The sequence below is a fragment of the Chiloscyllium punctatum genome, chromosome 20 (assembly GCF_047496795.1).
Source record: "Chiloscyllium punctatum isolate Juve2018m chromosome 20, sChiPun1.3, whole genome shotgun sequence".
NCBI classification, from domain to species: domain Eukaryota; kingdom Metazoa; phylum Chordata; class Chondrichthyes; order Orectolobiformes; family Hemiscylliidae; genus Chiloscyllium; species Chiloscyllium punctatum.
Window position 1 is genome coordinate 71,302,195 of NC_092758.1, and position 25,048 is coordinate 71,327,242.

The 25,048-nt window shown below is 44.8% G+C and overlaps 1 protein-coding gene across 2 annotated transcripts in view; it reads left to right on the forward strand.

Moving 5' to 3' along the window:
* grk6 (G protein-coupled receptor kinase 6) overlaps nt 1-25,048 on the forward strand; it is a 44,866-nt gene that overhangs the window by 7,248 nt on the left and 12,570 nt on the right. For both annotated transcript variants that reach the window (XM_072591047.1, XM_072591048.1), the window contains exons 3-6: nt 14,703-14,815; nt 23,302-23,379; nt 23,582-23,682; nt 24,480-24,572. In XM_072591047.1, coding sequence (XP_072447148.1) covers nt 14,703-14,815; nt 23,302-23,379; nt 23,582-23,682; nt 24,480-24,572 — 385 coding nt within the window. The remainder of the gene's footprint in view (nt 1-14,702; nt 14,816-23,301; nt 23,380-23,581; nt 23,683-24,479; nt 24,573-25,048) is intronic.

Below are 25,048 nucleotides of genomic sequence, written 5' to 3' on the forward strand. Positions count from 1 at the left end.
TGAGGTACGGTCAAAGAGAAAAAGGAAGGTTTAGGAGGATGGGAACTGATGAAAGCCCTTGAAGTATATAAGGAAAGTAGGAAAAATCCTAAACGAGGAATTTGAAAGGCTAAAAGGGGTCATGAAAAGTAATTAGCAAACAGAATTGAGGAGAAACCCAAGGCTTTTCCTATAAAAACAAGAGGTTGGCCAGGAAAAGGGTTGGCCCACTGAAGGACAAAGGAGGGAAACTGTTTGGAGTCAGAAGAGGTAGCTGAGGTCCTAAATGAATATTTTGTCGGTATTCACCAAAGAGAAGGAATTGGTAGAGGCTGAGCTCAGGGAAGGGAGTACTGAATTTCTAAGCCAAGTTGCTATTAAAAATGAAGAGATGTTGTGCACCTTAAAACTTACTAAGGTAGATAGATCCCGTCAGGACCCAGGAATTTATCTCTGAATATTGAGAAAAGCAGGAGAGCAAATTGCTGGAGCATTGACAGACATCTTTGTAACCTCTTTGGCTATTCTCCAGGACTCTCAGACCTCACCTTTAGCCAGTGTAGTTCCATTCTTTAAGAAGAGTAATGGAGAATAAATCCTGGAATTACAAGCCTGTGAGCCTCACATTGGTGGTTGGGAAATTATTGGAAAAAGTTCTCAGCAACAAGATCTATAGCAAATGGACTGATTAGCGATAAACAGCATGGTTTTGTGCAGGGGAAGTCGCACCTCATTAACTTGGAGATTTTTGAGGAAGTAATGATTGAGGAAAAAAGCAGTCAATGTTGTCTAATGTGGATTTCAATAAAGCATTTGACAAGGTCCCTCATGACAGACTGGTACAAAAAGTGAAGTCACATGGTATCAGGGGTGAGCTGGCAAGACTGATACAGAACTGGCTTAGTCATAGGAGACAGGGTAGTGTTGGAAGGTTGCTTTTGGGAATGGAGGACTGTGAATAGTGGTGTTCCACAGGGGTCAGTGCTGGGACATCTACATAAGTGATTTAGAGGAAAACAAGGCTGGTCAAATTAGTAAGTTTGTAGACTGTACAAAGATTAGCAGAGTTGCAGATAGTGAGGAGGATTGTTAGAGAATACAACAAGGATATACAGAGGAACCTCGCTTACCTGAAGGGTACGTGTGGTATTTCGTTGAGTTAATTGAATGCCAGATAACATAGTTAGCCAAGCACTGGGACCATGCGATCTTGTTCGGATAATCGAAATTCGGTTAATCAAATGTTGGATAATCGAGGTTCCTCTGTAGATCAGTTGGTGGCATGGGCAGAAAATTGGCAGATGAAATTTAATCTGGAAAAATGTGAGGTGATGCATTTTTGTAAGGTTAAGTACAGGTGGAAATTATACAGTGAATAGCAGATTCTTTAAGAGTATTGATTTGCAGAGGGATCTGGGTGTGCGGGTTCACAGATCACTGAAGGTGAAGGTGGCAGCACAGGTAGATAAGCTAATTAAAAAGATCTATGGCATGCTTGCCTTCATTGGAAGGGGCACTGAGTATAAGGATAGACAAGTTATGCTGCAGCTTTATAGGGGGTGGCATTGCTAATTAGAAATGGTATAATGGCTGCAGAAAGGAAGTTTGAGGGGGATCTGCCTTTGGAGGTAATATGGGCTGAAGTCAGAAATAGGAAAGGAGCAGTCACCTTGTTGGGTGTTTATTATAGGCCCCCCAATAGCAGCAGAGATGTGGGGAAACAGATTGGGAAACAGATTTTGGAAAAGTGCAGAAGCTACAGGGTCGTAGTCATGGGCGACTTCAACTTCCCAAATATTGATTGGAAGCTCTTTAGATCAAGTAGATTGGATGGGGCGGTGTTTGTGCAGTGTGTCCAGGAAGCTTTTCTAACTCAGTATGTAGATTGTCCAACCAGAGGGGAGGCCATATTGGATTTGGTACTCGGTAATGAACCGGGACAAGTGATGGGCTTGTTAGTGGGTGAACGTTTTGGTGATGGTGACCACAATTCTGTGACTTTCACCTTAATTACGGAGAGAGATAGGTGCGCACAACAAGGTGGAATTTACAATTGTGGGAAGGGAAATTACAATGCTGTAAGACAGGATTTGAGGAGCATAAGTTGGGAGCATAGGCTGTCAGGGAAGGATGTGGTGGAAATGTGGAACTTTTTCAAGGAGCAGATACGACGTGTCCTTGATATGTATGTACCTATCAGGCAGGAAAGAAATGGTCGTGTGAGGGAGCCTTGGTTGACGAGGAGGTTGAATGTCTTGTAAAGAGGAAGAAGGAGATTTACATAAGGTTGAGGAAACAGGGTTCAGACAGAGCAGTGGAAGGATACAGGATGGCCAGAAGGGACCTGAAGAAAGGGATTAGGAGAGCTAAGAGAGGGCATGAAAAATCCTTGGCGGATAGGATCAAGGATAACCCCAAGGCATTTTATGCGTATGTGAGAAACCTGAGAATGACGAGAACAAGGGTAGGTCCGATCAAGGACGGTGGTGGGAGATTGTGTATTGAGTCGGAAGAGATAGGAGAGGTCTTGAACAAGTACTTCTCTTCAGTATTTACGAACGAGAGGGACCGTATTGTTGAAGAGGAGAGTGTGAAACGGACTGATAAGCTAGAAGAGATACCTGTTAGGAAGGAAGATGTGTTGGACATTTTGAACAACTTGAGGATAGACAAGTCCCCCGGGCCTGACGGGATATATCCTAGGATTATGTGGGAAGCAAGAGAGGAAATTGCAGTACCGTTGGCAATGATCTTCTCGTCTTCACTGGCAACTGGGGTGGTACCAGGGGACTGGAGAGTAGCGAATGTTGTGCCCCTGTTCAAAAAAGGGAATAGGGATAACCCCGGGAATTACAGGCCAGTTAGTCTTACTTCTGTGGTAGGCAAAGTAACGGAAAGGGTACTGAGGGATAGGATTTATGAGTATCTGGAATGACACTGCTTGATTAGGGACAGCCAGCACGGATTTGTGAAGGGTAGGTCTTGCCTTACAAGTCTTATTGAATTCTTTGAGGAGGTGACCAAGCATGTGGATGAGGGTAGAGCAATGGATGTAGTGTACATGGATTTTAGTAAGGCATTTGATAAGGTTCCCCATGGTAGGCTTATACGGAAAGTCAGGAGGCATGGGATAGAGGGAAATTTGGCCAATTGGATAGAAAACTGGCTAACCGGTCGAAGTCAGAGAGTGGTGGTAGATGGTAAATATTCAGCCTGGAGCCCAGTTCCAAGTGGAGTTCCGCAGGGATCAGTTCTGGGTCCTCTGCTGTTTGTAATTTTTATTAATGACTTGGATGAGGGAGTCGAAGGGTGGGTCAGTAAATTTGCAGATGATACGAAGATAGGTGAAGTTATGGACAGTGAGGAGGGCATTTGTCGTTTGCAAAGGGACTTAGATATGATGCAGAGCTAGGCTGAGGAGTGGCAGATGGAGTTCAACCCTGCCAAGTGTGAGGTTGTCCATTTTGGAAGAACAAATAAGAATGCGGAATACAGGGTTAATGGTAGGGTTCTTAGTCAGGTGGAGGAACAGAGGGATCTTGGGATCTATGTACATAGATCTTTGAAAGTTGCCACTCAGGTGGATAGAGCTTGTAAGAAGGCCTATGGTGTATTAGTGTTCATTAGCAGAGGGATTGAATTCAAGAGTCGTGAAGTGATGTTGCAGCTGTACAGGACTTTGGTTCGGCCACATTTGGAGTACTGTGTGCAGTTCTGGTCGCCTCACTTTAGGAAAGATGTGAAAACTTTGGAGAGGGTGCAGAGAAGATTTACCAGGATGTTGCCTGGAATGGAGAATAGGTCGTACGAGGATAGGTTGAGAGTTCTCGGCCTTTTCTCATTGGAACGGCGAAGGATGAGGGGTGACTTGATTAGAGGTTTGTAAGATGATCAGAGGAATAGATAGAGTAGACAGTCAGAAACTTTTTCCCCGGGTACAACAGAGTGTTACAAGGGGACATAAATTTAAGGTGAAGGGTGGAAGGTATAGGAGAGATGTCAGGGATGGGTTCTTTACCCAGAGAGTGGTAGGGGCATGGAATGCGCTGCCAGTGGGAGTGGTAGAGTCAGAATCATTGGCGACCTTTAAGTGGCATTTGGATAGGTACATGGATGGGTGCTTAATCTAGGATAGAAGTTCGGCACAACATCGTGGGCCGAAGGGCCTGTTCTGTGCTGTATTGTTCTATAACTGTAGTTTGACCACACTTGGAATATTGTGTACAATTCTGGTCACCACACTACCAGAAGAATGTGGATGCTTTGGAGAGGGACAGAAAAGGTTTACCTGATATGGGGGATTTTAGCTATAAAGGAACAGGAGTAAGATTAGGACCAATCAAATTGTGTGTGGAATCTGAGGACATAGGGAAAGCGCTTAATGAATAATTTTCATTAGTATTCAAAAGGGCAATGTTATTGAGAATACAGGTTATTAGATTAGATGGAATTGAGGTTGACAAAGAGGAGGTTTTAGCAATTTTGAAAGATCTGAAACAGATAAGACCCCTGGGCTGGATGGGATTATTCCTTGGGTTCTCTGGGAAGCCAGGGAGGAGATTGCAGAGCCTTTGGCTTCGATCTATAGTCATCATTGTTGACAGAGTGGAGAAGACAGGAGGATAGCAATGTTGTTCCTTTGTTTAAGAAGGGGAGTCAGGACAACCCCAGTAATTATAGGCCAGTGAGGTTGTGGGTAACATGTTGGAAAAGGTTATAAGAGATGGAATAACTTAGAGATAGTCAGTGTGGTTTTGTGAAGGGTAGGTCATGCCTCACTAACCTTTTATTGAGTTCTTTGAGAGGGTGACAAAACAGGTGGATAAAGGATATGGACTTCAGTAAGGTGTTTGATAAGGTTCCATATGGTAGGCTATTGCACAAAATATGGAGTTTCGGGATTGAAGGTGATTTAGTGGTTTGGATCAGAAATTGGCTGGCTGAAAGAAGACAGGATTGTGGTCGATGGGAATTGTTCATCCTGGCGCTCAGTTACCAGTGGTGTGCCACAAGGATTTGTTTTTGGGCCACTGATGTTTGTCATTTTCATAAATGATCTAGAGGTGGGTGTAGAAGGATGAGTTAGTAAATTTGCTGATGACACTAAGGTAAGCAGAGTTGTGGATAGTGCCGAAGGATGTTGTGGGTTACAGAGGGACATAGATAAGATGTAGAGTTAGGCTGAGAAGTGGCAAATGGAGTTTAATGAGGAAAAGTGTGAGGTAGTTCACTTTGGAAAAAGTAACAGGAATGCAGGGTACTGGGCTAATAGTAAAATTCTTGGCAATGTAGATGAACAGAGAGGTCTCTGTGTTGAAGTGCATAAATCCCTGAAAGTTGCCACCGAGGTTCATAAGGTTGTTAAGAAGGCAGACGGTGTGTTGGTGTTTATTAGAAGGGAGATTGAGTTTTGGAGCCACGAGGTCATGCTTCAGCTGTACAAGACACTGGTAAGGCTGCACCTGGAGTATTGCATACAGTTCTGGTCACCGTGTTATAGGAAGGATGTGGAAGCTTTGGAAAGGTTTCAGAAGATATTTGCTAGGGTGTTGCCTGGTATGGAAGGAAAGGCTGAGGGAATTGAGGCCCTTTTTCTTGGAAAGAAGAAGGTTGATAGGTGACCTCTTCGAGATGTAGAAGATAGAGGATTTGATAGGGTGGACAGTGAGAGCCTTTTTCCTCAGATGGTGAAGGCGAACACAAGGAGACATATCTTTAAATTTAGGGGTGATAGATTTAGGACAGATATCAGGGGTACTCTGAGAGTAGTAGGGGTGTGGAATGGCCTGCCTGCAACAGTAGTAGACTCGCTGACGTTAAGGGCGTTTAAATGGGCATTGGACATATGGATAATAATGGAATGGTGTTGGTTAGATGAGCATCAGATTATTTTCATAGATCAGTCTAACATCGAGGGCTGAAAGGCCTGTACTGCGCTGTAATGTTCTGTGTTGTGTTCTTACAGTCAGCCAGGTTTTAAGGGGAGGTCACGTCTGACCAACTTGACTGAATTTATCAAAGAGGTAAACAGGTGTATAGATGAGGGCAGTGCTTTTGATGTAGTTTCCTTGGATTTGAAGGATTTTGATAGGTCCTGCGTGGGAGATTGATAGCAAAGGCAAAAGCCCGTGGTATTGAAGGAAATTTGGCAAACTGTGTCCACAGTTGCCTGAGTGGAGGAAGCAGAGGGTGATGGTTGAGGTGTATTTTTTGAACTGGAGGTCTGTGCCTAAAGGGGGTCGCACAGAGGTTAATGATGGGCCCTTGCTGTTTGTGGTTCATGTCAATCATTTCAGTCTTGTTCAGAAGGTTGATCAGTAAGTTCACAGATAATCCAAAAATTGGGCGATAAATAGTGAGGAAGTTAGCTTTAGATTATAGGAGGATTGACACAGTTAGTCAGATGGGCTGATCAGTGGCAAATGGAACTTAATTTGGATAACTGTGCAGTGATACACTAGGACAGGACAAACAAGGCAAGGCATGATCAATGGTAGGATCCTGGGAGTCATTGAGGGACTTTGTGCATGTACACTGGTTCCTGAAGGTATCGAGATTTGTAGATAGTGGTAAAGAAGGTATGGTATACTAGATGATGCTGGAACTGTGTGAAACGTTGGTTAGGCCACAGCTAGAGTATTCTATGAAGTGCTGGAATTCATGTGATATGTGGATGTGATGGCACTGAAGAGATTTACCAGGCTATTGCCTGGGCTGTAAAGTTTCTTTTGAAAACCAATTGGACAGACTGGGATTGTTTTCCTCAGAGTAGCAAAGATTGACAGTGGGAATTTAGTTAGATTAGATTACTTACAGTGTGGAAACTGGCCCTTCGGCCCAACAAGTCCACACCGCCCCGCCGAAGCGCAACCCACCCATACTCCACTTAATCGAGATGTATGGAATTTGAGGGACACATAGGGGAGACAGGAAGATACACCTCCACATGATGCCCGGAGGGGGAGGAGCAGAGGATTTCAAGGATGTGAGGAAAGGCTCTGGGTGGAAGAGTGTTGAAAATCTGGAACTCATTAAATGTAAGGGTTTTATTTTAGATTACATTACATTACAGTGTGGAAACAGGCCCTTCGGCCCAATAAGTCCACACCGCCCCGCCGAAGCGTAACCCACCCATACCCATACATTTACCCCTTACCTAACACTACGGGTAATTTAGCATGGCCAATTCACCTGACCTGTACATCTTTGGACAGTGGGAGGAAACCGGAGCACCCGGAGGAAACCCACGCAGACACGGGAAGGATGTGCAAACTCCACACAGTCGCCTGAGGTGGGAATTGAACCCGGGTCTCTGGCTCTGTGAGGCAGCAGTGCTAACCATTGTGCCACCCATGAGGTTGTAGAGGCAGAAACCTTTGAACGTTTTAAGTGTTTAGATGTGCACTTGCAATGCCAAGGCACACCTAGTTATGGGTCAAGTGCTGGAAACTGGGATTAGAGCAGCTAAGTTGTTTTTGACTGGTGCAGGTGTGATGGGCCATAGTACCTTTCTCAGTGCTGTAGACCTCAATGACCTTATGACACTGCCATTGAACCACAAGAGCTCACAAACAGATATCACTTTTTTAAAATTTCTGATTAGTTAACAGTTCTTTTTCCCCCAAATTACACCCTTTCAAAGACTTTTGCTTTTTTAAGTTTCTGTTCATAAACGTTCATACACGTTCAGACCTATATCTGGGATAGGTGGCACTTCAACCTGAGGCTTTAAGTTGAGGACACCATTATTACACCACAGGACTTGTTCAGAGCTGTTATTCCAGATTTATTCATTAAACCTGTGGGCTTCTGGCACAACGGGATCAGGTCTGACTCCACATCAGAAGGTTGTGCGTTCAAATCATGTCAGGCTCGCTGTGCTTAATTGAAGCTCAATTTCTATGGGTGGCACAGTGGCACCATGGTTAGCACTGCTGCCTCACAGCACCAGGGTCCCAGTTTCAATACCAGCCTTGGGCAACTGTCTGTGTGGAGTTTGCACATTCTTCCTGTGTCTGTGTGGGTTTCCTCCGGGTGCTCCGATTTCCTCCCACAATCCAAAGATGTGCAGGTCAGGTGAATTGGCCATGCTAAATTCCCCATAGCGTTAGGGAAATGGGTCTGGGTAGATTACTCTTCGGAGGGTCGGTGTGGGCTAGTTGGGCTGAAGGGCCTGTCCCCACACTGTAGGGAATCTAATCTAAATAAATTATTGGCATTGACACTATCTCCCCCTAAGTCACCAGCTCCCCCGCCTCTGAAATCTCCTTGTTTGTATCATAGTTAGTATCCCAGCTATCCTGAGAGAGACTGGGGTTCAATTGCCTGAGGGGGAATGGTTGATTTCTCTCTGATTCAAGTATTTTCCTATTATTGTCGCACTGCCTGTCAATTGTTTGTCATCAGTTTCATGAGGTGCAACATCAGCTCCCAGCCTCTAAAAGGATTTTATCTGGACTTTCAGGCAATGGAGAAATTACATCCATAGATCCCTGCCAGCTACTTCAGTCACTTCTTCATGATCTGACTCCTGAGGGAGTTCCCCAGCCTGCATTTGTACTTGACAGTTTTTTAGTTATTTGTGATAAAATGTGCAGCTTCCGGACAGGATGTGACTCCCTGTAAACCGCAACTTCCTGCATCGGGTACACTGTAGCTGCAGGAGGCCTGAGTAAACGGCTGGTTGTTTCACAAACTAGGCCAACTAGCAAGTCACAGGCAGGTCAATCGCAGGTGGCATGTTGAGCTGGGTGGGGAGCATTGGGCTGGTCAGTAGGCATTGAACTAGGCAGTGGGCAGGAGGCATTGAGCTGGATAGTATGAAAATACGTGTATTTCAGGGCAGTTGCTGGAAGTATTCACAAAGGCAAATCACAGAAGACGTTTAACCATTGATGAATTTTATAGTCTGAGTCTGTATAATACCTGGGTGACTTGACAACCCTCTTGGATCTCCCGATGGAATAACCTCCCTGTGATTGGGAGTTCTCAATTTGCTGCCCTTGACTTGCTGATGTATTCAGGCCAGTTGTTTTCATGGTGGTTTCCCTTTAGTTTATCTCTAGATGTGCTCTGTGCACAGTTGGAATGCTGGTGTACATGATGGGTAATATATTCAAATCTAAAACAGAAGCAGAAGTGGACCATTTGGCCTCTTGAGCCTGCTCAGCCATTTCATCAGACCATGACTGACCCTGTTTGTGTTCTGTATTGCACATTCCCACCTACCTCTGATCATTCCTTGTCAGAGGTGCCTCCCTCTGAGAGACCTCTCATGGGGAGAAGGGGATGATGGGGAAAACCCATGATCTGTTACCCAATTCACCCTTAAACATCTCCCAAAAAAAACAGACCAATTGATTTCCCCTATCTATTCAGCTCTGACGTTTCAGGATTCCTGGGTTTTGAGAAGGGTCCCTTCCGATTTGAAGTTGGCACTAGCTGTTTTTCCAGAAGGGAAGGAAAGAGAATTCCGGGAATACAGACCAGTTTAAACTCTTATCAACCATTTGGAAAAATGCTGGTGTTATTAATCAAGTCAAACTTAATAAATCACAGTTTGAATAGAGCAAGTCTCTTTACTTCTCTCTCCTATTTATATATTTAATGGGACAAAGGAGAGTTTGATGAATGGTAGGACACTATGAAGGTCAGAGTGTTCTTGGAATGCTAGTCCACAGAACCCTGAAAGTGGCAGGACAGACTAATAGGGTAGTTAAGGTATATGGGGTGCTTGCCTTTATCAGCTATAGCACAGATTATAGAGCAATGAGGTTTTGTTCGAGCTGTATGGAACTTTTGTTAGACCATAGTTGGAGTACTGTGTGCTATTCTGGGCGCCATGCTTCAAGAAGAATATGATTGTATTGGTGAGGGTGCTGAGAGGAGATTACCAGGATATTCCCTAGGATGGAGTATTTCTGCTATGAAGAGAGGCTGAATAAGCTTGGGTTGTTTTCTTTGAGCAGAGATGATTTGAGATGCTTTGGGATTGGGGGAGCCTGAGCGACGTGTACGATGTTATGAGGGTCATGGAGAGGAAGCAGCTGTTGCCCTTGGTGGAAGAGTCAAGAACAAGAGGTACACTTTTTTGAGCTGAAAGGCGGGATGTCTGGAAGGATTTGAAGAAAATGTTTTCTTCACCCAGGGATGGTGGGTCCCTGGAATGCACTGGCTGAGAGGGAGATGAGATGGGAAACCTGAACCGTTCTTAAAATTAACTTGGATGAGTACTGGAAGTTCATAACGTTCAAAGCTACAGGCCAAGTGCAAGAAAGTGGGATTAGTGTAGGTTGTATTTTTTTTGGTGGGCTATAGAGCCTCTTCTGTATCATTTATGGTTCTGTGAGAGGCCAAAGTGAAAACAGGTCCTTTGGAGATTGAAGATAATGGGGAGTCAGGAAATGGAAGAATTGAGTATACATATGTTACAACACTGGGTAAACCCTACCCACCCACTAATTTAAACCTGCATAACAGGTTTAACCCATGCTGTCATCTGTTAAAATTCGAGGGGCAAATAACTATCCCAAAAGACACTATTTAGAGTAAAAATTAACAAGTTTAATTTTTAAAAGTCTAATTAACTAACATTTATTTACAATTTGTTTATCTAAACCTATCTTTTACCTTCCCCTCTATAATGCTAGTCTGATAAAACCTTAGATTAAGATTTACCAAAAAATTCAAATTTCAAAATGAGCCAGCTATTGAATCTTCTCTTGGTATCTTCCTCTGTAGACTTTCTCTCCAGTTCAGTGTCAATCTTTTTTTTTCTGTGCAAGCTCCTCCTTCTGACAGGTACCTCCTGAGAGTTCTTACTGGCAGCCTACATCTGTTGGTTTTTTGGCAGTTCTCCTCAGCTGTTCAATTTTCCCCAGTCTTCTTCCATCAAAGTATCACATTGTGTCATTGGCTTTTTAATATTGTCAATATACTCGATCAAACTTGATTGGAGTCTTTTTTTTGGGGGGGGGGGGGGGGGGTATAATTTAAACTGGCCCAATTCAAATTTGTTTTTATCTCCTGGCAACTAACTACTCTAGCTGCTGGACCAAAGGTTGCACTGTGTCTTGTTCAGAACACTTGGTGCTGTCAGTGACTTCTGCTAGCCTTTAACTGTCTTAAAGGTACAGTACACCCACATCTTCGTAACACTTAAGACAGATATAAATTTTTGACTGCCAAGGGGATCAAAGGTTACAGGGAGAAAGCAGGAAAGTGAGGTTGAGAAAACTCTCAGCCATGATCAAATGGTGGAGCAGACTCAATGGGCCAAATGGTCTAATTTCTGCTCCAATGATCTTAAAGTCTTAAAAATCGTAAGAGTTGAATAATGATTTGACATTAGTTTCTCTAGACCTTTCTCTTGAGTAATATTTTTTATGCCCTCCCAACCTTTTGGAAACTGAGGCTATATTTTAAAAAAAAACTCCTCTATCATATTGAAGGAAATGGCTACAAAGTTGGTAGATGCACTGGAAATATCCCAGAGGATCAGAAATCTGCCAAAGGAACACCCTTATTCAGGTGAATTCAGCTTAATAAGATAAGAGCCTACAGTATTGGAAACATGGATATGGGATTAGCTCACCGATAGAGAGAGTTGAGATGAGAAGGCCATGTCCAGATTAGCCAGTGGAGTGGCAAAGGAATCTGTGTGACAGCTATTTACCACATTTATTATAATGACTTGGATGAGGAAGTGAACATACCACTGCCAGGTTTGTGAATGATGCAGGAAAAAAAACAGGTGGGAAGGCAAGTGGTGGGACAAAGGGAATGAAGTATGAAAATAAAATAGCATAAACTATACAAGGCTAAAACAGGACAAGGCACTTGTCAGATTATACCTAGAACAGTTTTGATGATCTTGCATAAGGAAAAATATAATGACATTCTAAGGCGTCCATATATTGTCAGCCCAGAGTAGGTTACCTGGACTGATACAGGGCATTGAAACACTGTTTCATGAGGAGAGGTTAAACTGGACTTGGATTCATGGAGTTTTGAAGAATGAGAGGCAACCTTGTTGAAACATACCGGATCCTTGGGGGACTTGCCCAGGTAAATGTATAAATGTTATGTCCCTTTGTGAGAGAATCTAGGACCTGAGGGTTTAATCTCAGAGTAAGGTGTGACCCATTTAAGACTGATGAGGAATTGCTTCTTAGAGGGTTGTAAATCTGTGGAATTATTCACCACTGAGGTCTGTTGAGGCTGGTTCATTTAAGTATATTCAATGATGAGATAGACAGATTTTTAATCAAGGAATTGGCTATTTTGTGAAAATAGAAGAAAAGTGGAATTGAGAATTATTATCTAATGACCCATGTTCAATGGCGGAGCAGATTTAATAAGTTTACTTCTGCTGTGTGTTCTGATCTCATAGTTTCAACGTAACAAAGAGGATTGATGAGGGCAGAGTGGTAGATGTGATCTATATGGAGTTGAGTTAAGGCATTCGACAAGGTTCCCCATGAGAGACTGGTGAGCAAGGTTAGATCGCATGGAATACAGGGAGAACATTTGGATGCACAGTTGGCTCAAAGGTAGAAGACAGAGGGTGGTGGTGGAGGGTTGTTTTTCAGACTGGAGGCCTGTGACCAATGGAGTGCCAAAAGGATCGGTGCTGAGTCCTCTGATTTGGATGTGAGCATAAGAGGTACAGTTATTAAGTTTGAGGATGACACCAAAATTTGAGGTGTAGTGGACAGCCATGAAGGTTACCTCAGATTACAACAGGATCTTGACCAGCTGGGCCAATGGGCTGAGAAGTGGCAGATGGAGTTTAATTCTGATAAATGCTCAGTGCTGCATTTTGGGAAAGCCAATCTTAGCAGGACTTATACACTTAATGGTAAGGTCCTAGGGTGTGTTGCTGAACAAAGATATCTTGGAGTGCAGTTTCATAGCTCCTTGAAAGTGGAGTCGCATGTAGATAGGATAGTGAAGAAGGTATTTGGTATGCTTTCCTTTATTGGTCAGAGTATTGAGTACAGGAGTCGGGAGCTGAAAATGTGTTGCTGGAAAAGCGCAGCAGGTCAGGCAGCATCCAAGGAACAGGAGAATCGACGTTTCGGGCATAAGCCCTTCTTCAGGAATCTTCAGGATTGATTCCTGAAGAAGGGTTTATGCCCGAAACGTCGATTCTCCTGCTCCTTGGATGCTGCCTGTGAGACCTGCTGTGCTTTTCCAGCAACACATTTTCAGCTCTGATCTTCAGCATCTGCAGTCCTCATTTCCTACAGGAGTCGGGAGGTCATGTTGCAGCTGGACAGGACATTGGTTAGGCCACTGTTGGAATATTGCATGCAATTCTGATCTCCTTCCTATCGGAAAGATTTTGTGAAACTTGAAAGGGTTCAGAAAAGATTTACAAGGATATTGCCAGGGTTGGAGGATTTGAGCTATAGGGAGAGGCTGAACAGGCTGGGGCTTTTTTCCCTGGACGGGGCATGGATAGGATAAATAGACAGTCTTTTCCCTGGGGTTGGAGAGTCCAAGACTAAAGGGCATAGGTTTAGGGTGAGAGGGGAAAGATATGAGAGACCTAAAGGGGCAACTTTTCACACGGGGGGGGGGGGGGGGGGGTGAATAAGTGTATGGAATGAGTTGTCAGAGGAAGTGGTGGAGGCTGGTACAATTGCAACATTTAAAAAGCATTTGGATGGGTATATGAATAGGAAGGGTTTGGAGGGATATGGGCAGGGTGTTGGAAGGTGGGACTAGATTGGGTTGTGGTATCTGGCCGTCATGGATGGGTTGGACCGAAGGGTCTGTTTCCATGCTGTACATCTCTATGACTCTAAGTCAAAACAAGGAGCTCAGTGCTTAGCACTGCTGCCTCACAGTGCCAGGGACTGTGGTTCGATTCCAGCCTCAGGCAGCTGTCTGTGTGGAGTTTGCACATTCTCCCTGTGCCTGCTTGAGTTTCCTCAGTGTTCCAGCTTTTTCCCAGAGTCCAAAGATGTGCAGGTTAGGTGGATTTACCGTGCCAAATTGTCCACAGTGTCCAGGGATGTGTAGATTAGCCATGGGATTTGAAGAGTTACAGGGATAGGATGCTCTTTCAATGGACCAAATGGCCTGATTTTATGCTATGATTCAAACTGAGACCCCACAGCCCACTCAAATTGACACCCTAACATCCACTCCCTCCACCCATGCTCAGTAGCAGCTGCATGTGCGATCTATACAAGGTTCCTATACTAACCTTCCATACCCACGATCGCTTCCATCTGAAAAGACAAGGGGTGCAGACATATGGGGACACCACTATGTGCAAGTTCCCTTCCAAGATCAGACCTGAAAAAGTACTGCTATTTCATCACTATCGAAGGGTCAAAATCTTGAAGCTGCCTTCCTATTAGCATTGTGGACCAAGAAGGCAAATCACTATCACCTTCTCAAGGGTAATTAGGAATGGCCAGCAAATGATACCCATATTCCACGAGCAAATAAAAGAAAACAAACATTGTTTCTCAGTGGGGAGTGAGATTTCCCCATCAGGTTCTGTGTCTGGGGTGTGGTGCCTTTGGGTAAAATTTGATCGTATTTGTGTAGTTGAACTTTTTTTTTTTTGGCTGGTTTATTTACGCAGGTACATTGTCCTGGTTACTGGACTCGAGTAATGTATTCACTGATTGATTGGTGAATTGTAGATTTGTTTGTCCAGTTGAGTGAAATTGATCTAAGCTTGAATGCATTGCTTCTTTTTCTAGTGAAGGACTATAAGAGTCTTTGTGATGAGCAGCCCATTGGGAGGTTACTGTTTCGCCAGTTCTGTGAGACCCGGCCAGAGCTGTGTCACTGTGTGCAGTTTCTGGATGCCATGGTAAGTGTCTGTGCTGGACCCTGTAGTTGTTTGAACCTATGATCCTGTCCCATCGTGTGCTGCCAGCACTTTTGTTTTTCTCTCTGTTCCTGACTCTTGTGGATAGAGCTAGCTCCTTGCAACATTCAGACCCACTTGACTGTTGTATCACATTGTGATGGAGCAGGCTGAGGAGTTTGTGCACTGCCTGAGAAATGCTGTTGGCCCCAGTGCCCGGCCCCAAGTACGGCAGCTCGGTGGTTCAGTGGTTAGCACTGCTGCCTTGCAGTGCCAAGGACCTGGTTCAATTCCAGCCTCAGGTAATTGTCTATGTCGAGTCTGTATGTTCTCCCTGTGTCTGCCTGTGTTTCTTCCAGGAGCCCGGTTTCTTCCCACAGTCCAAACCTATGCAGGTTAGGTGAATTGGCCATGCTGAATTGTCCATAGTGTCCAGGAATATGTAGGTGAGGTGTGTCAGTCAGGGGAAATGTAGAGTAATAGAATAGGGGAATGGGTCTGGGTGGGATACTCTTCGGAGGGTCAGTGTGGACTTGTTGGGCCGAATAGCCTGTTTCTGCACTGTCGGGATTCTATGATTCTGTGATTCCCGTTCCAGTCCTCCCCTCTGTTTTCTCTCTTGCAGCCTGCACTTGGCCTGTCTTGACACATTCAGACCTGGGCATGTTCAGTTGTAGATAATTCAATCCACTGTTTTGTAAATCAAAAGACAGACTACTTTTTTAAAACAGAAAAGAGATTTGGAATAAAAGTTAAGTCGCTGTTTGGTTTGCGAACAAAAAAGAATCGCTTGGCGTGTTAAGTTAATCTCTCGCAACTCAGCAACATCAGGCAATGCTTTGTAGAAATGGTTCTGAAGTCCTGATTGAAGAAAGGCACCTCATTTTCTGTTTGGACACTTTACAATATTGAGGTTCACAATTTCAGAGTGTAACCTGTTCTCGCGTTATGTGGTATGATAAAATTAGGTGATAACGTGAAAAAGCCATTTTGACTTGCTACCTTTTCAGACAAAAAAAGTCTGTTCGTTTTTCTAATAAAAGTCTTTAAAGACCCGAAAATCAAAATTCCATGGACCTCAACTTTAGAATCTAAGTTTACTTGTAATATTATGCACCTTTCTCTTGATACAACCGTGCAATAAAGCTGATTTCACAATCACAAAGGCTTCTGCTTCTCACTGTGTCCTGAGACTATTTTATACCTGATTTAATCATCTAATCTATTGAAACTACAGCCTCTGCTCATATTTTTTTTAAAAAATTCAATCTATTCGTGGTGTATGAAAATTTCAGTGGCTGAGTTATCTGACCTTAATTGCACTTGAGAAGGTACTAATGAACAGCTGCAGTCCTTTTTGTAGATAATGATGAAATCCTTTTTTTAAAATATCCGTTTCAGCTGTATTATCAGAGCTGGCAAATAGAGAGGAAGCTAGCTGGAGAATTGTAATATTCAGGAAATGTTTAGTGTTCCAATTAATCAACCCACCATTATTTAATCCTGCCCAAGGCTGAGGACAGGATTTGTTGTAAGGCTTTCACCCATATCAGTTCAAAGTTCATTTAACAGCAATGTAAGGGTCACAATTAGTTTTAATTAGTCAGTTGGAGGATGTGGAAGCAGGTAGTTCCTACCTTTTGAACTGCCAGTCAGTCAGGTACTTGGGGCTAGAGTGAGAAGGTTCCTTCCTAGACAGGCTGCTACTCTGGCAGAGAGGAATTGGAGATGTTTGTGAAACAGTAGCACTTAAAGGTTGGAGTTAGCTCTCAGGAAAAGCCTGGGATACTTTTAAGGCCCAAAGAAGCCTAGGAGCAATTAATAATTCAGTACAAGGGAAAGTAGAGATGAAATAAGCCCACCGGTATTATTTGTTTCGTGTGGCTAAGCAGGATTGGAGCTCACAGAAACCTAGGAGCAGTGCTAATCTTGTGAAACCAGCTGTCTAGGGAAAAAGCTGGAATTGTGTCCAAGAGTAGGTGCTTGAGTGCAGTTTCCAGACTCCACGAAAATGCTGTTCTGGGAAAAGAAAGTAAACTACCATAATATTCTGGTCACCATGCTGTCAGGAGGATGTGGATGCTTTGGAGAGGATCCAGAAAAGATTTACTACGATGTTGCCTAATATAGGGGATTTTAACTATAAAGAAAAGTTGGATAGACTGGGTTTGTTTTAGCTGGAATGCCGAAGGTTGAGGGGTGTCTTGAGCGAAGTTTGTAAGATTGTCAGTGGAATGGATAGAGTGGAAAGTATGAGGCTTTTTCCCAGGGTGGAGGGGTCAGTTAGTAGGGGACACAGGTTCAAGGTGCAGAGGGGAAGGTTTAAAAGAGATGTGTGAAGCAAGTTTTCACACAAAGGGTGGGGAGTGCCTGGAACGCTCTGCCAGAGGAGGTGGAAGCAGACACAATAGCAGCATTCAAGAATCACCTGGACAAATACATGAATAGGACGGGACTAGAGCAATACTAGAGGGATAAGTGAAGACTCTTTTAGTGTGGAAGGGCAAAATGTGTCAGTACAGACTCGGAGGGCTGAAGGGCCTGTTCCTATGCTGGTTTGTTCTTTTGTTCTCTTTGTACCAGAAAGTGACTGGTTGCTGCAGCAGTCCTTTGAGAAGGTGGCTTTTGAGGAAGTTCTGAGGCAAGGCCTTCAATTGAAGCACTGCAATTATTGTACAGTTTAATGATCAGCTGGATAATTTAATCTTTTTGGAGTTAGTGAACAATCGAAGGGTTCTGCCTTGACTGATATGATATTCTGATATGGGGCTTGCAACCATAATTTGTCACTTACACAGAATTAGCCAAAGATAAATGAGTATTAGACAGTGAGGTGTGGCTTTATTACAGATTGTATTGCTGTCCTCACTTTGCATATTGATGTTTCTTTGTCTTTGTTCAAAGACCATGGCTCAATTTGCTTTATTCTCTGGTCCGTAGCCAAGACCCAAGGGGGAGAATTTCGGGATTTTGACCCGATGACCCAGTGCCATAATTCCAAATTAGGATGGGGAAGGGAGGAGGAGATCTTCTAAGTGAACATGCAGGAGTGGTGTTCCCATGTATGTGCTGCCCTTGACCTTCAAGATGGAAGTGGCCATGATTTGGAAGCCATGTCTGAAGATTTCTCTGCAGTGCATTTTGTCGGTAGTATAGAAATTGCTGGAAAAGCTCAGTAGGTCCGGCAGCAGCTGAAGAGAGAAATCAATTAACGTTTTGGGTTAAGTGATCCTTCCTTTGAACTGATAGCTTGGAAAACATTGATTTATATGCAGAAGGATGGGCAGGAATAAGCGATAGGTGGAGAGAGAAGAGCAGTTGGACAGACAAAGGAGTGCATAACAATCTGGCTAGGAAGATGAATAGCTATTAATGGGGACTATTCATGGCTAACAATGGATGGTATGTAGTCGCACACTGATAATAAGGTCTGGTGTTTGGGGTTTGGTGTTAGGACATGGGAAAGCTCAAGCCCTAAAGTTGTTGAACTCGATATTGAGCCCGAAGGGCTGTTGAGTCCCCCAGGTGAAAAATGAGGTGCTGTTCTTTCAGCTTGTGCTGAATTTCACTGGAACGCTGCAGCAAGCCCCAGACCGATGTTGACCAGGGAACAGGATGGTGTGTTGAACTGATAAGCAACTGAAAGCTCACGGTCTCTTTTTATTTTGCAAACAAAACATAGGGATTTTGCAAAGCAGCAACCCAGTCTCCACTTTGTTCCCCTGATGTAGAGGAGACCACATTGTGAGCAGTGAATGCACTAGACTAGATTAGTGCAGGTAAAGTGTCACTTCACCTAGGCCATTGGATACTGTGGAGTGAGGAAGTAAACAGACTGGTGTCACACCTTCTGTGATTGCGAGGGAAGGTGCTGTGAGGAGTGTTGGGATGAAGGAAGGGCGGTACAGGGTGTCCCAGAGGGAGTGGTCCCTGAGGAAGACTGACAAGGGAAGGGAAGGGAATGGAATATGTGTGTTGTGGCATCTCTCTGGAGGTGGCTAATGACCCTGTGGATGTGGATGCTGTTGGGATGGTAGATAAGGACAAGGGGGACCCTATCGCTGTCATGGGAGGGAAAAGAGCAGGTGAGGGCCAGAGTGCAAGAAATGAGTTGGACCCAGCCAAGGAACTTGTCGATAATGGTGCTGGGGAATCCTCGGGTGAGGAAGAAGGTGGACATTTCGGAGACTCCTTTGTCAAAGTTGGCTTCGTCGGTACAAATGCAACAGAGACAGGAACTAGGAGAATGGCGCAGGGTCTTTACAGGATGTGAGGATGTATAATCCAGGTAACTCTGGGAGTCAGTGGGTTTCTAGTGGATATTGATGGTCAGCCTAGCCCCAGAAATGGAAACAGATGTCAAGGAAGGGAAGGGAGAAATCCAAGATGGATCAAGTGAAAGTGAGGGTGGGGTGGAAATTGGAATTCAGATCATTAAACCTTTCGAATTCCAGACGAGAGGGAAGCAGCACCCATGATATTATTGATGTAGCAGAAAGAGTTGTGGGTGAGGTCCAGAATAGGACTGGAGCACAGTCCAAATGTGTGGTTTTTTTTGTAGATAGTACGTACTGCTGCTTCTGAGTGTCGGTGGCTTAGGGAAGGGATGCTGAAATGGTTGATGCAGTGTCAGTCAAGCAGGTTACTTTGTCCTAGGTGGTGTCAAACTTCCTGAGTGTTGGAGCTGCACCCATCCAGGCAAGTGGGGATTATGGCATCATTTGCATCTTCTAGATGGTGGACAGGCTTTGGGGAATCAGGGGAGGAATTACTCCCTAAGGAATCCCCAGCCTCTAACCTGTTGATGTAGCCAATGTATTTAAATGGCTAGTCCAGTTAAATTTCTGGTCATAAAGATCTAAAGCTGAGAAAAAGGCCCTTTGGTTCATCACATCCGTGCTGTCAATATCCTTTCTAATCTCTTTTTCCAGTACTTGCCTCATAACTTTGTCTGTCTTGACATTGCATGAATGCATTTAAATATTGAGTCATCGAGATGTACAGCATGGAAACAGACCCTTCGGTCCAACTCGTCCATGCTGACCACATATCCTAACCTAATCTAGTCCCATTTGCCAGCTCTTGGCCAATATCCCTCTAAACCCTTGTTATTCATATACCGATCCAGATGCCTTTTAAATGTTGCAATTGTACCAGCCTCCACTACTTCCTCTGGCAGCTCATTCCATACACGTACTACCCTCTGCATGAAAACGTTGCCCTTAAGATCCCCTTTAAATCTTTCCCCTCCCATTTTAAACCTATGCCCTCTAATTCTGGGCTCCCGCACCCAGAATGAACTTTGTCTAGTTACCCTATCCATGCCCCTCATGACTTTATAAACCCTCAGCCTTCAGCGCTTCAGGGAACACAGTCCCTGCCTATTCAGCCTCTCCCTATAGCTCAAAATCTTCTAAAAATGTTATGAGGATTGCTGCCTCTACCACCCTTATCATGAGTTTTAGATTTCCATCACCCTCTCTGGTGAAAATGTTTCTTCTTCTCTCTCTTTATCTAAACCTTCTGCCACTTACTTCAAATTTGTGTGAAGATTTGTAGCTCAGGTGCTCGTTGTTGTGGTTCTGTTCACCAAGCTGGGAATTTGTGTTGCAGACGACCAGCTATCCTTAGCCACACATGCAGATGGCAAGCAACATGAGTTCGACTGGGACAACACTACTATTATAGGATAAGCCAAACAGAGAACAGCCAGGGAATTCCTAGAGGCATGGCACTCATCCACAGATTCAATCAATAAGCACATCGATCTGGACCCAATATACCGGCCACTACAGCGGACAGCTGAAACTGACAACTGGAAGCGGCAGATTGAAACCACTATAAATGCCGGAGGAAAGATCACAGAAGCGCTTCACAGGAGGCTCCCAAGCACTGAGGGTGTCACGTAGACAGGGGACGAAACGTCTGCAACACAAATTCCCAGCTCGGTGAACAGAACCACAACAACTTACTTCAAATCTATCCCCCGGTCACTAGTGCCTCCAACAAGGGGAAACGTTTCTTCCTGTCTACCTTATGTATGCCCTTCAGTGTATGTGAATGCCAAGGTCCCTCTGATCGTCAGTGCTTCCCAGGATCCCATCATTGATCATGGTGGCTCAATGGTTAGCACTGCTGCCTCACAGCGCCAGAGACCTGGGTTCAATTCCTGCCTCTGTGTGGAGTTTGCACATTCTCCCCATGTCTGCGTGAGTTTCCTCTGGGTGCTCCAGTTTCCTCCGACAATCCAAAAAATGTGCAGGTTAGGTGAATTGGCCATGCGAAATTGCCCATAATGTTAGGTGAAGGGGTAAATGTAGGGGAACGGGTCTGGGTGGGTTGCGCTTCGGTGGGTCGGTGTGGACTTGTTGGGCCGAAGGGCCTGTTTCCACGTCTAATCTAATCTAATGTTTGTCCTGCACAGATGCATCACCTCACTTTTATCTGGATTGGATTCCATTTGCCTCTGACCAGTCTTGCTGGTCGATGGTAACCCCTAGGATGTTGATAGTGGGGGAATTCAAGAGTGATACTGTGGAGTTCAGCTTTTCTTTTGTCCATGTTTGACCCAAGGCTGTAATGAATCAGGAGCTGAATGGCCTTGTGGAATCCACACTGGGCATTGCTGAGCAAGTCTGGCCTGATACCACTTGATGCCTTACAGCACTTTACTGATTGAGAGTTAACCGTTGAGGCTGGTAATTAGCTAGGCTGGATTGATCCTCTTTACCCCTTCTCATTTCATTTGATTTTTTTCAGGAGCTTTTTATTTACTTTATGTTTGGACTCCGGATTGATAAAGATAAATATTGCTTTAAATCGAGGAGGCTGCGTGTTGAGAGAGCTGCAGTGTTTAAAAATCTCATCTTGATTGGAGTGCATGGAGAGTTGGAGACCATGTTGCCTTTTCCTGGAGCAGTGAGAGCAGAAAGCAGACACTGTGGAGCCAATGGTTCTGAGCTAGAGGGAGGTTTGCTTTCCAGCCATGTTTAATTTGTTCCTGATCAGATAACCATGGCTTTTGTAGGGCTAGTGTGGAAGTGAGCAATGAGCTTGAAAAGGGAGAGCATTTTTTTTAAATCTGTCGGTCGGTCTGTCTCTGTCCATGTCTTTCTCAGCCTGTGCTCTCCTGCTTGCTCCTGCCCACTTGTCTGCTATCGCTCTGCTGATCCTACTGAAGGAGGGTTAAAACCTCTTCAGAGACAGTCAGAGGGCAAATTCGCAATCCGTGGATGAAAGTGTTGGTGTACTGAAAGGAATTGGAGGAACTGAAACAAACAACTCACCGACTCCAGTATCCACACTGGTGCCATCCCGCTGTTTCCATTATTTCCACCCTCCCTTGATATTCATCTCTGCATTTGTGTCAGTCTATTTGTGAAAGGATAAAGTTTACATTACAGAGCTGTAGGCCAGTGAGAATTCATATTAAACGGTTTTATTTTCTTAAGTGCAGAAACCTAATGAGGGCTTGAGTTTGTCAGTCCAGTAAATTGGGGATTTTGGATAGTTTGACTAAATAATGTCACATTTGGGATGAGGCTGAGAATAGTGGGGTTTGATTTCCAGTTCACTACCTGGCAGATTCTTCTAGTCTCTGTCTAAGGGAGACTGGTTAGTGCAGTTGACTTGATGACACTTCTGTATTTCAGAACAAAGCCAACAGCATGAGTTTGATTCCTGTTCTAGCTGATGTAGACTTAGGACTTTTGTCATGCCCAAAGAATCTGACATGGTAAATTGAGTCAGTTTTCTTGATTCAAGAATGAGAGATGGTCACATTGAAGCACTGAAGGTTCTGGAGAGATTTGATGGGGTCGCTGCTGAGAGACACTATTTCCCCTGGGATGGCAATTGAGAACATGGAGATCCTACCTCAGGGAAGGGGCTGATCACTTCAGACTGAGGAGGAGAAATTTCCTGGCACAATGGATTGAGACATTCTGGCATTCTCCACCTGGGGGAGCTGTGGAGTCTCCATCGCTGAAAGTGTTTACAACTGAGGTTGACAGATTAGATTAGATTACTTACAGTGTGGAAACAGGCCCTTTGGCCCAACAAATCCACACTGACCCTCTGAAGAGCAACCCACCCAGACCCATTCCCCTACATTTACCCCTTCACCTAACACTACGGGCAATTTAGCATGGCCAATTCACCTAACCTGCACATCTTTAGACTGAGAGAGGAAACTAGAGCACCCGGAGGAAACCCACGCAGACACGGGGAGAATGTGCAAACTCCACACAGTCAGTTGCCTGAGGTGGGATTTGAACCCAGGTCTCTGGCGCTGTGAGGCAGCAGTGCTAACCACTGTGCCGCCCTTTACGTTTGGTGCCTCAGAGGTGGAGGGATGTGGAGTGTGGTGAGGGCAGCTGAAACCCAAGATCATCTGTGAAAGAGAAGCAGGCTCAGTAGTCTGAGTGGTATTCTGCTCCTACTTCTGCTGTTCTCATGTCATTGATGGTCTGTTTCTGCTTCCTTCCCAGGCTGACTATGAGGTGACTCCAGATGAAAAGCGAAAGGATTGCGGTCAGTGCCTTGTGGACAAGTTCCTCGACCCCAAGGTATTACAGTGTCTCCCTTCCTGTTGCCATGCCGATGGCGCGGGCTGGGTGGTGGGATGTGGTGCCTGGAACTCTATATGGTCAGGGGATTAAGCCAGGTTGATGTCCATCTCTACAATCGCCTACATTTTTGTGCAAAAAAAGCACGAGTTTGAACTGAGTTCTGATGCATGCTGATCTTGTGTTTTTATTTTCTCTTGAGTCCCCCGAGTATATTTCGGAGATACCCAGCAACATGAGGAGTCATTGTTTGCAAGAGCTGCAAAATGGAGCCTGCAAGGAGCTCTTCAAGGAATGTCAGAAGTGAGTGTGGTGGAGGGAAGCTATGGTTCAACTCCTAGATTCTCTGAGCAATCAGATCTATGTTCACAAGTCAATTGCAGGTTTCATTGATCCCAGCATTGCAATAACTTAGTACCTGTAGTGCTGTGAATTGACCCAAGCTGTTCCACAGGAGCATAACAACCATACGATATTGAGCTTGATAGGTGGGGGGGAAGTGAGGCATCTGGCTGTAGGGAGGGCTTTCTGGAGCTCAGTCCCTCGGAACCTGAGGCATATCCTTAAATGACAGAGCATTTAAAATGCTCGGGTGCTACAGTTAGAGGAGGGGAGCGATCTCGGGTGGTTGTCAAGCTGAAAGAGATCACAGGAGCGGCAGTGAGGCTGTGGAGGGATTTGGAAACAATGATGAGGACTTTGAAATCCTGTTGCTGCTTGTCGATGGACCAGCATGGGGCTGTGATCACACGGGTGAGAGGAGAATGGGAATGGGAATGGGACTGGGGCTGAGACATCGAACGTGGACAGTGAGTTTTAGTGAGCTCAGGGTTGTTGAGGGCAGATTCTAGGAGTCCAACCAGCAGCATTAGAATAGGCAGGTCTAGAGGTAACAAAGGCATGGATGAGGGCCTCCAAAAATGATGAACTGCAACAGAGTCACACTTGGGCGATGGCAGCTGCGAAAATAAGTGATCTCCATGAGCTGTGTGTCAGTCAGGGCAGCATGGGCAGGGGGAATGTGTATGGAATGTGGGTGGAAAATGTTCGTTGACTGTTATCTTCAGTCCTTCTATTCGCTGTTTCTCTCCCTCTGACAGGTTGGTCCACGATTTCCTGAGTGTTGCACCTTTCTCTGATTACATGGACAGTTTGTACTTCAGTCGCTTCCTCCAGTGGAAATACCTGGAGACGTGAGTACTGCCTAGGAGGATGGGTTAGCACATAGACTGACGTGGGTGTTTGACTGGGGATAGGGCTGAGATATTCTCCGATAGAATCTGAGGAGTCACAGTGATGGGAGCCTTGTGTCTCTGAGTAGTCCTGTCCCTGTCATCCGATCTCCCTTGGGGATTGCTGTAATCGTGGACATAGTTATTAACAGCTCTCCATGGAAGCTCAGCCTGCTATTCATAGAATCCCTACAATGTGGAAACAGGCCCTTCGGCCTACCAAGTCCACACCAACCATCCAAAGAGTAACCCACCCAGACCCATTCCCCAACCCTATTGCTCTACATATACCCTGACGAATGCCCCTAACCTACACATTCATGAACACTATGGACAATTTAGCATGGTCAATTCACCTGACCTGCACATCTTGGACTGTGGGAGGAAACAGGAGCTCCTGGAGGAAACCCACACAGACACTGGGAGAATGTGCAAAC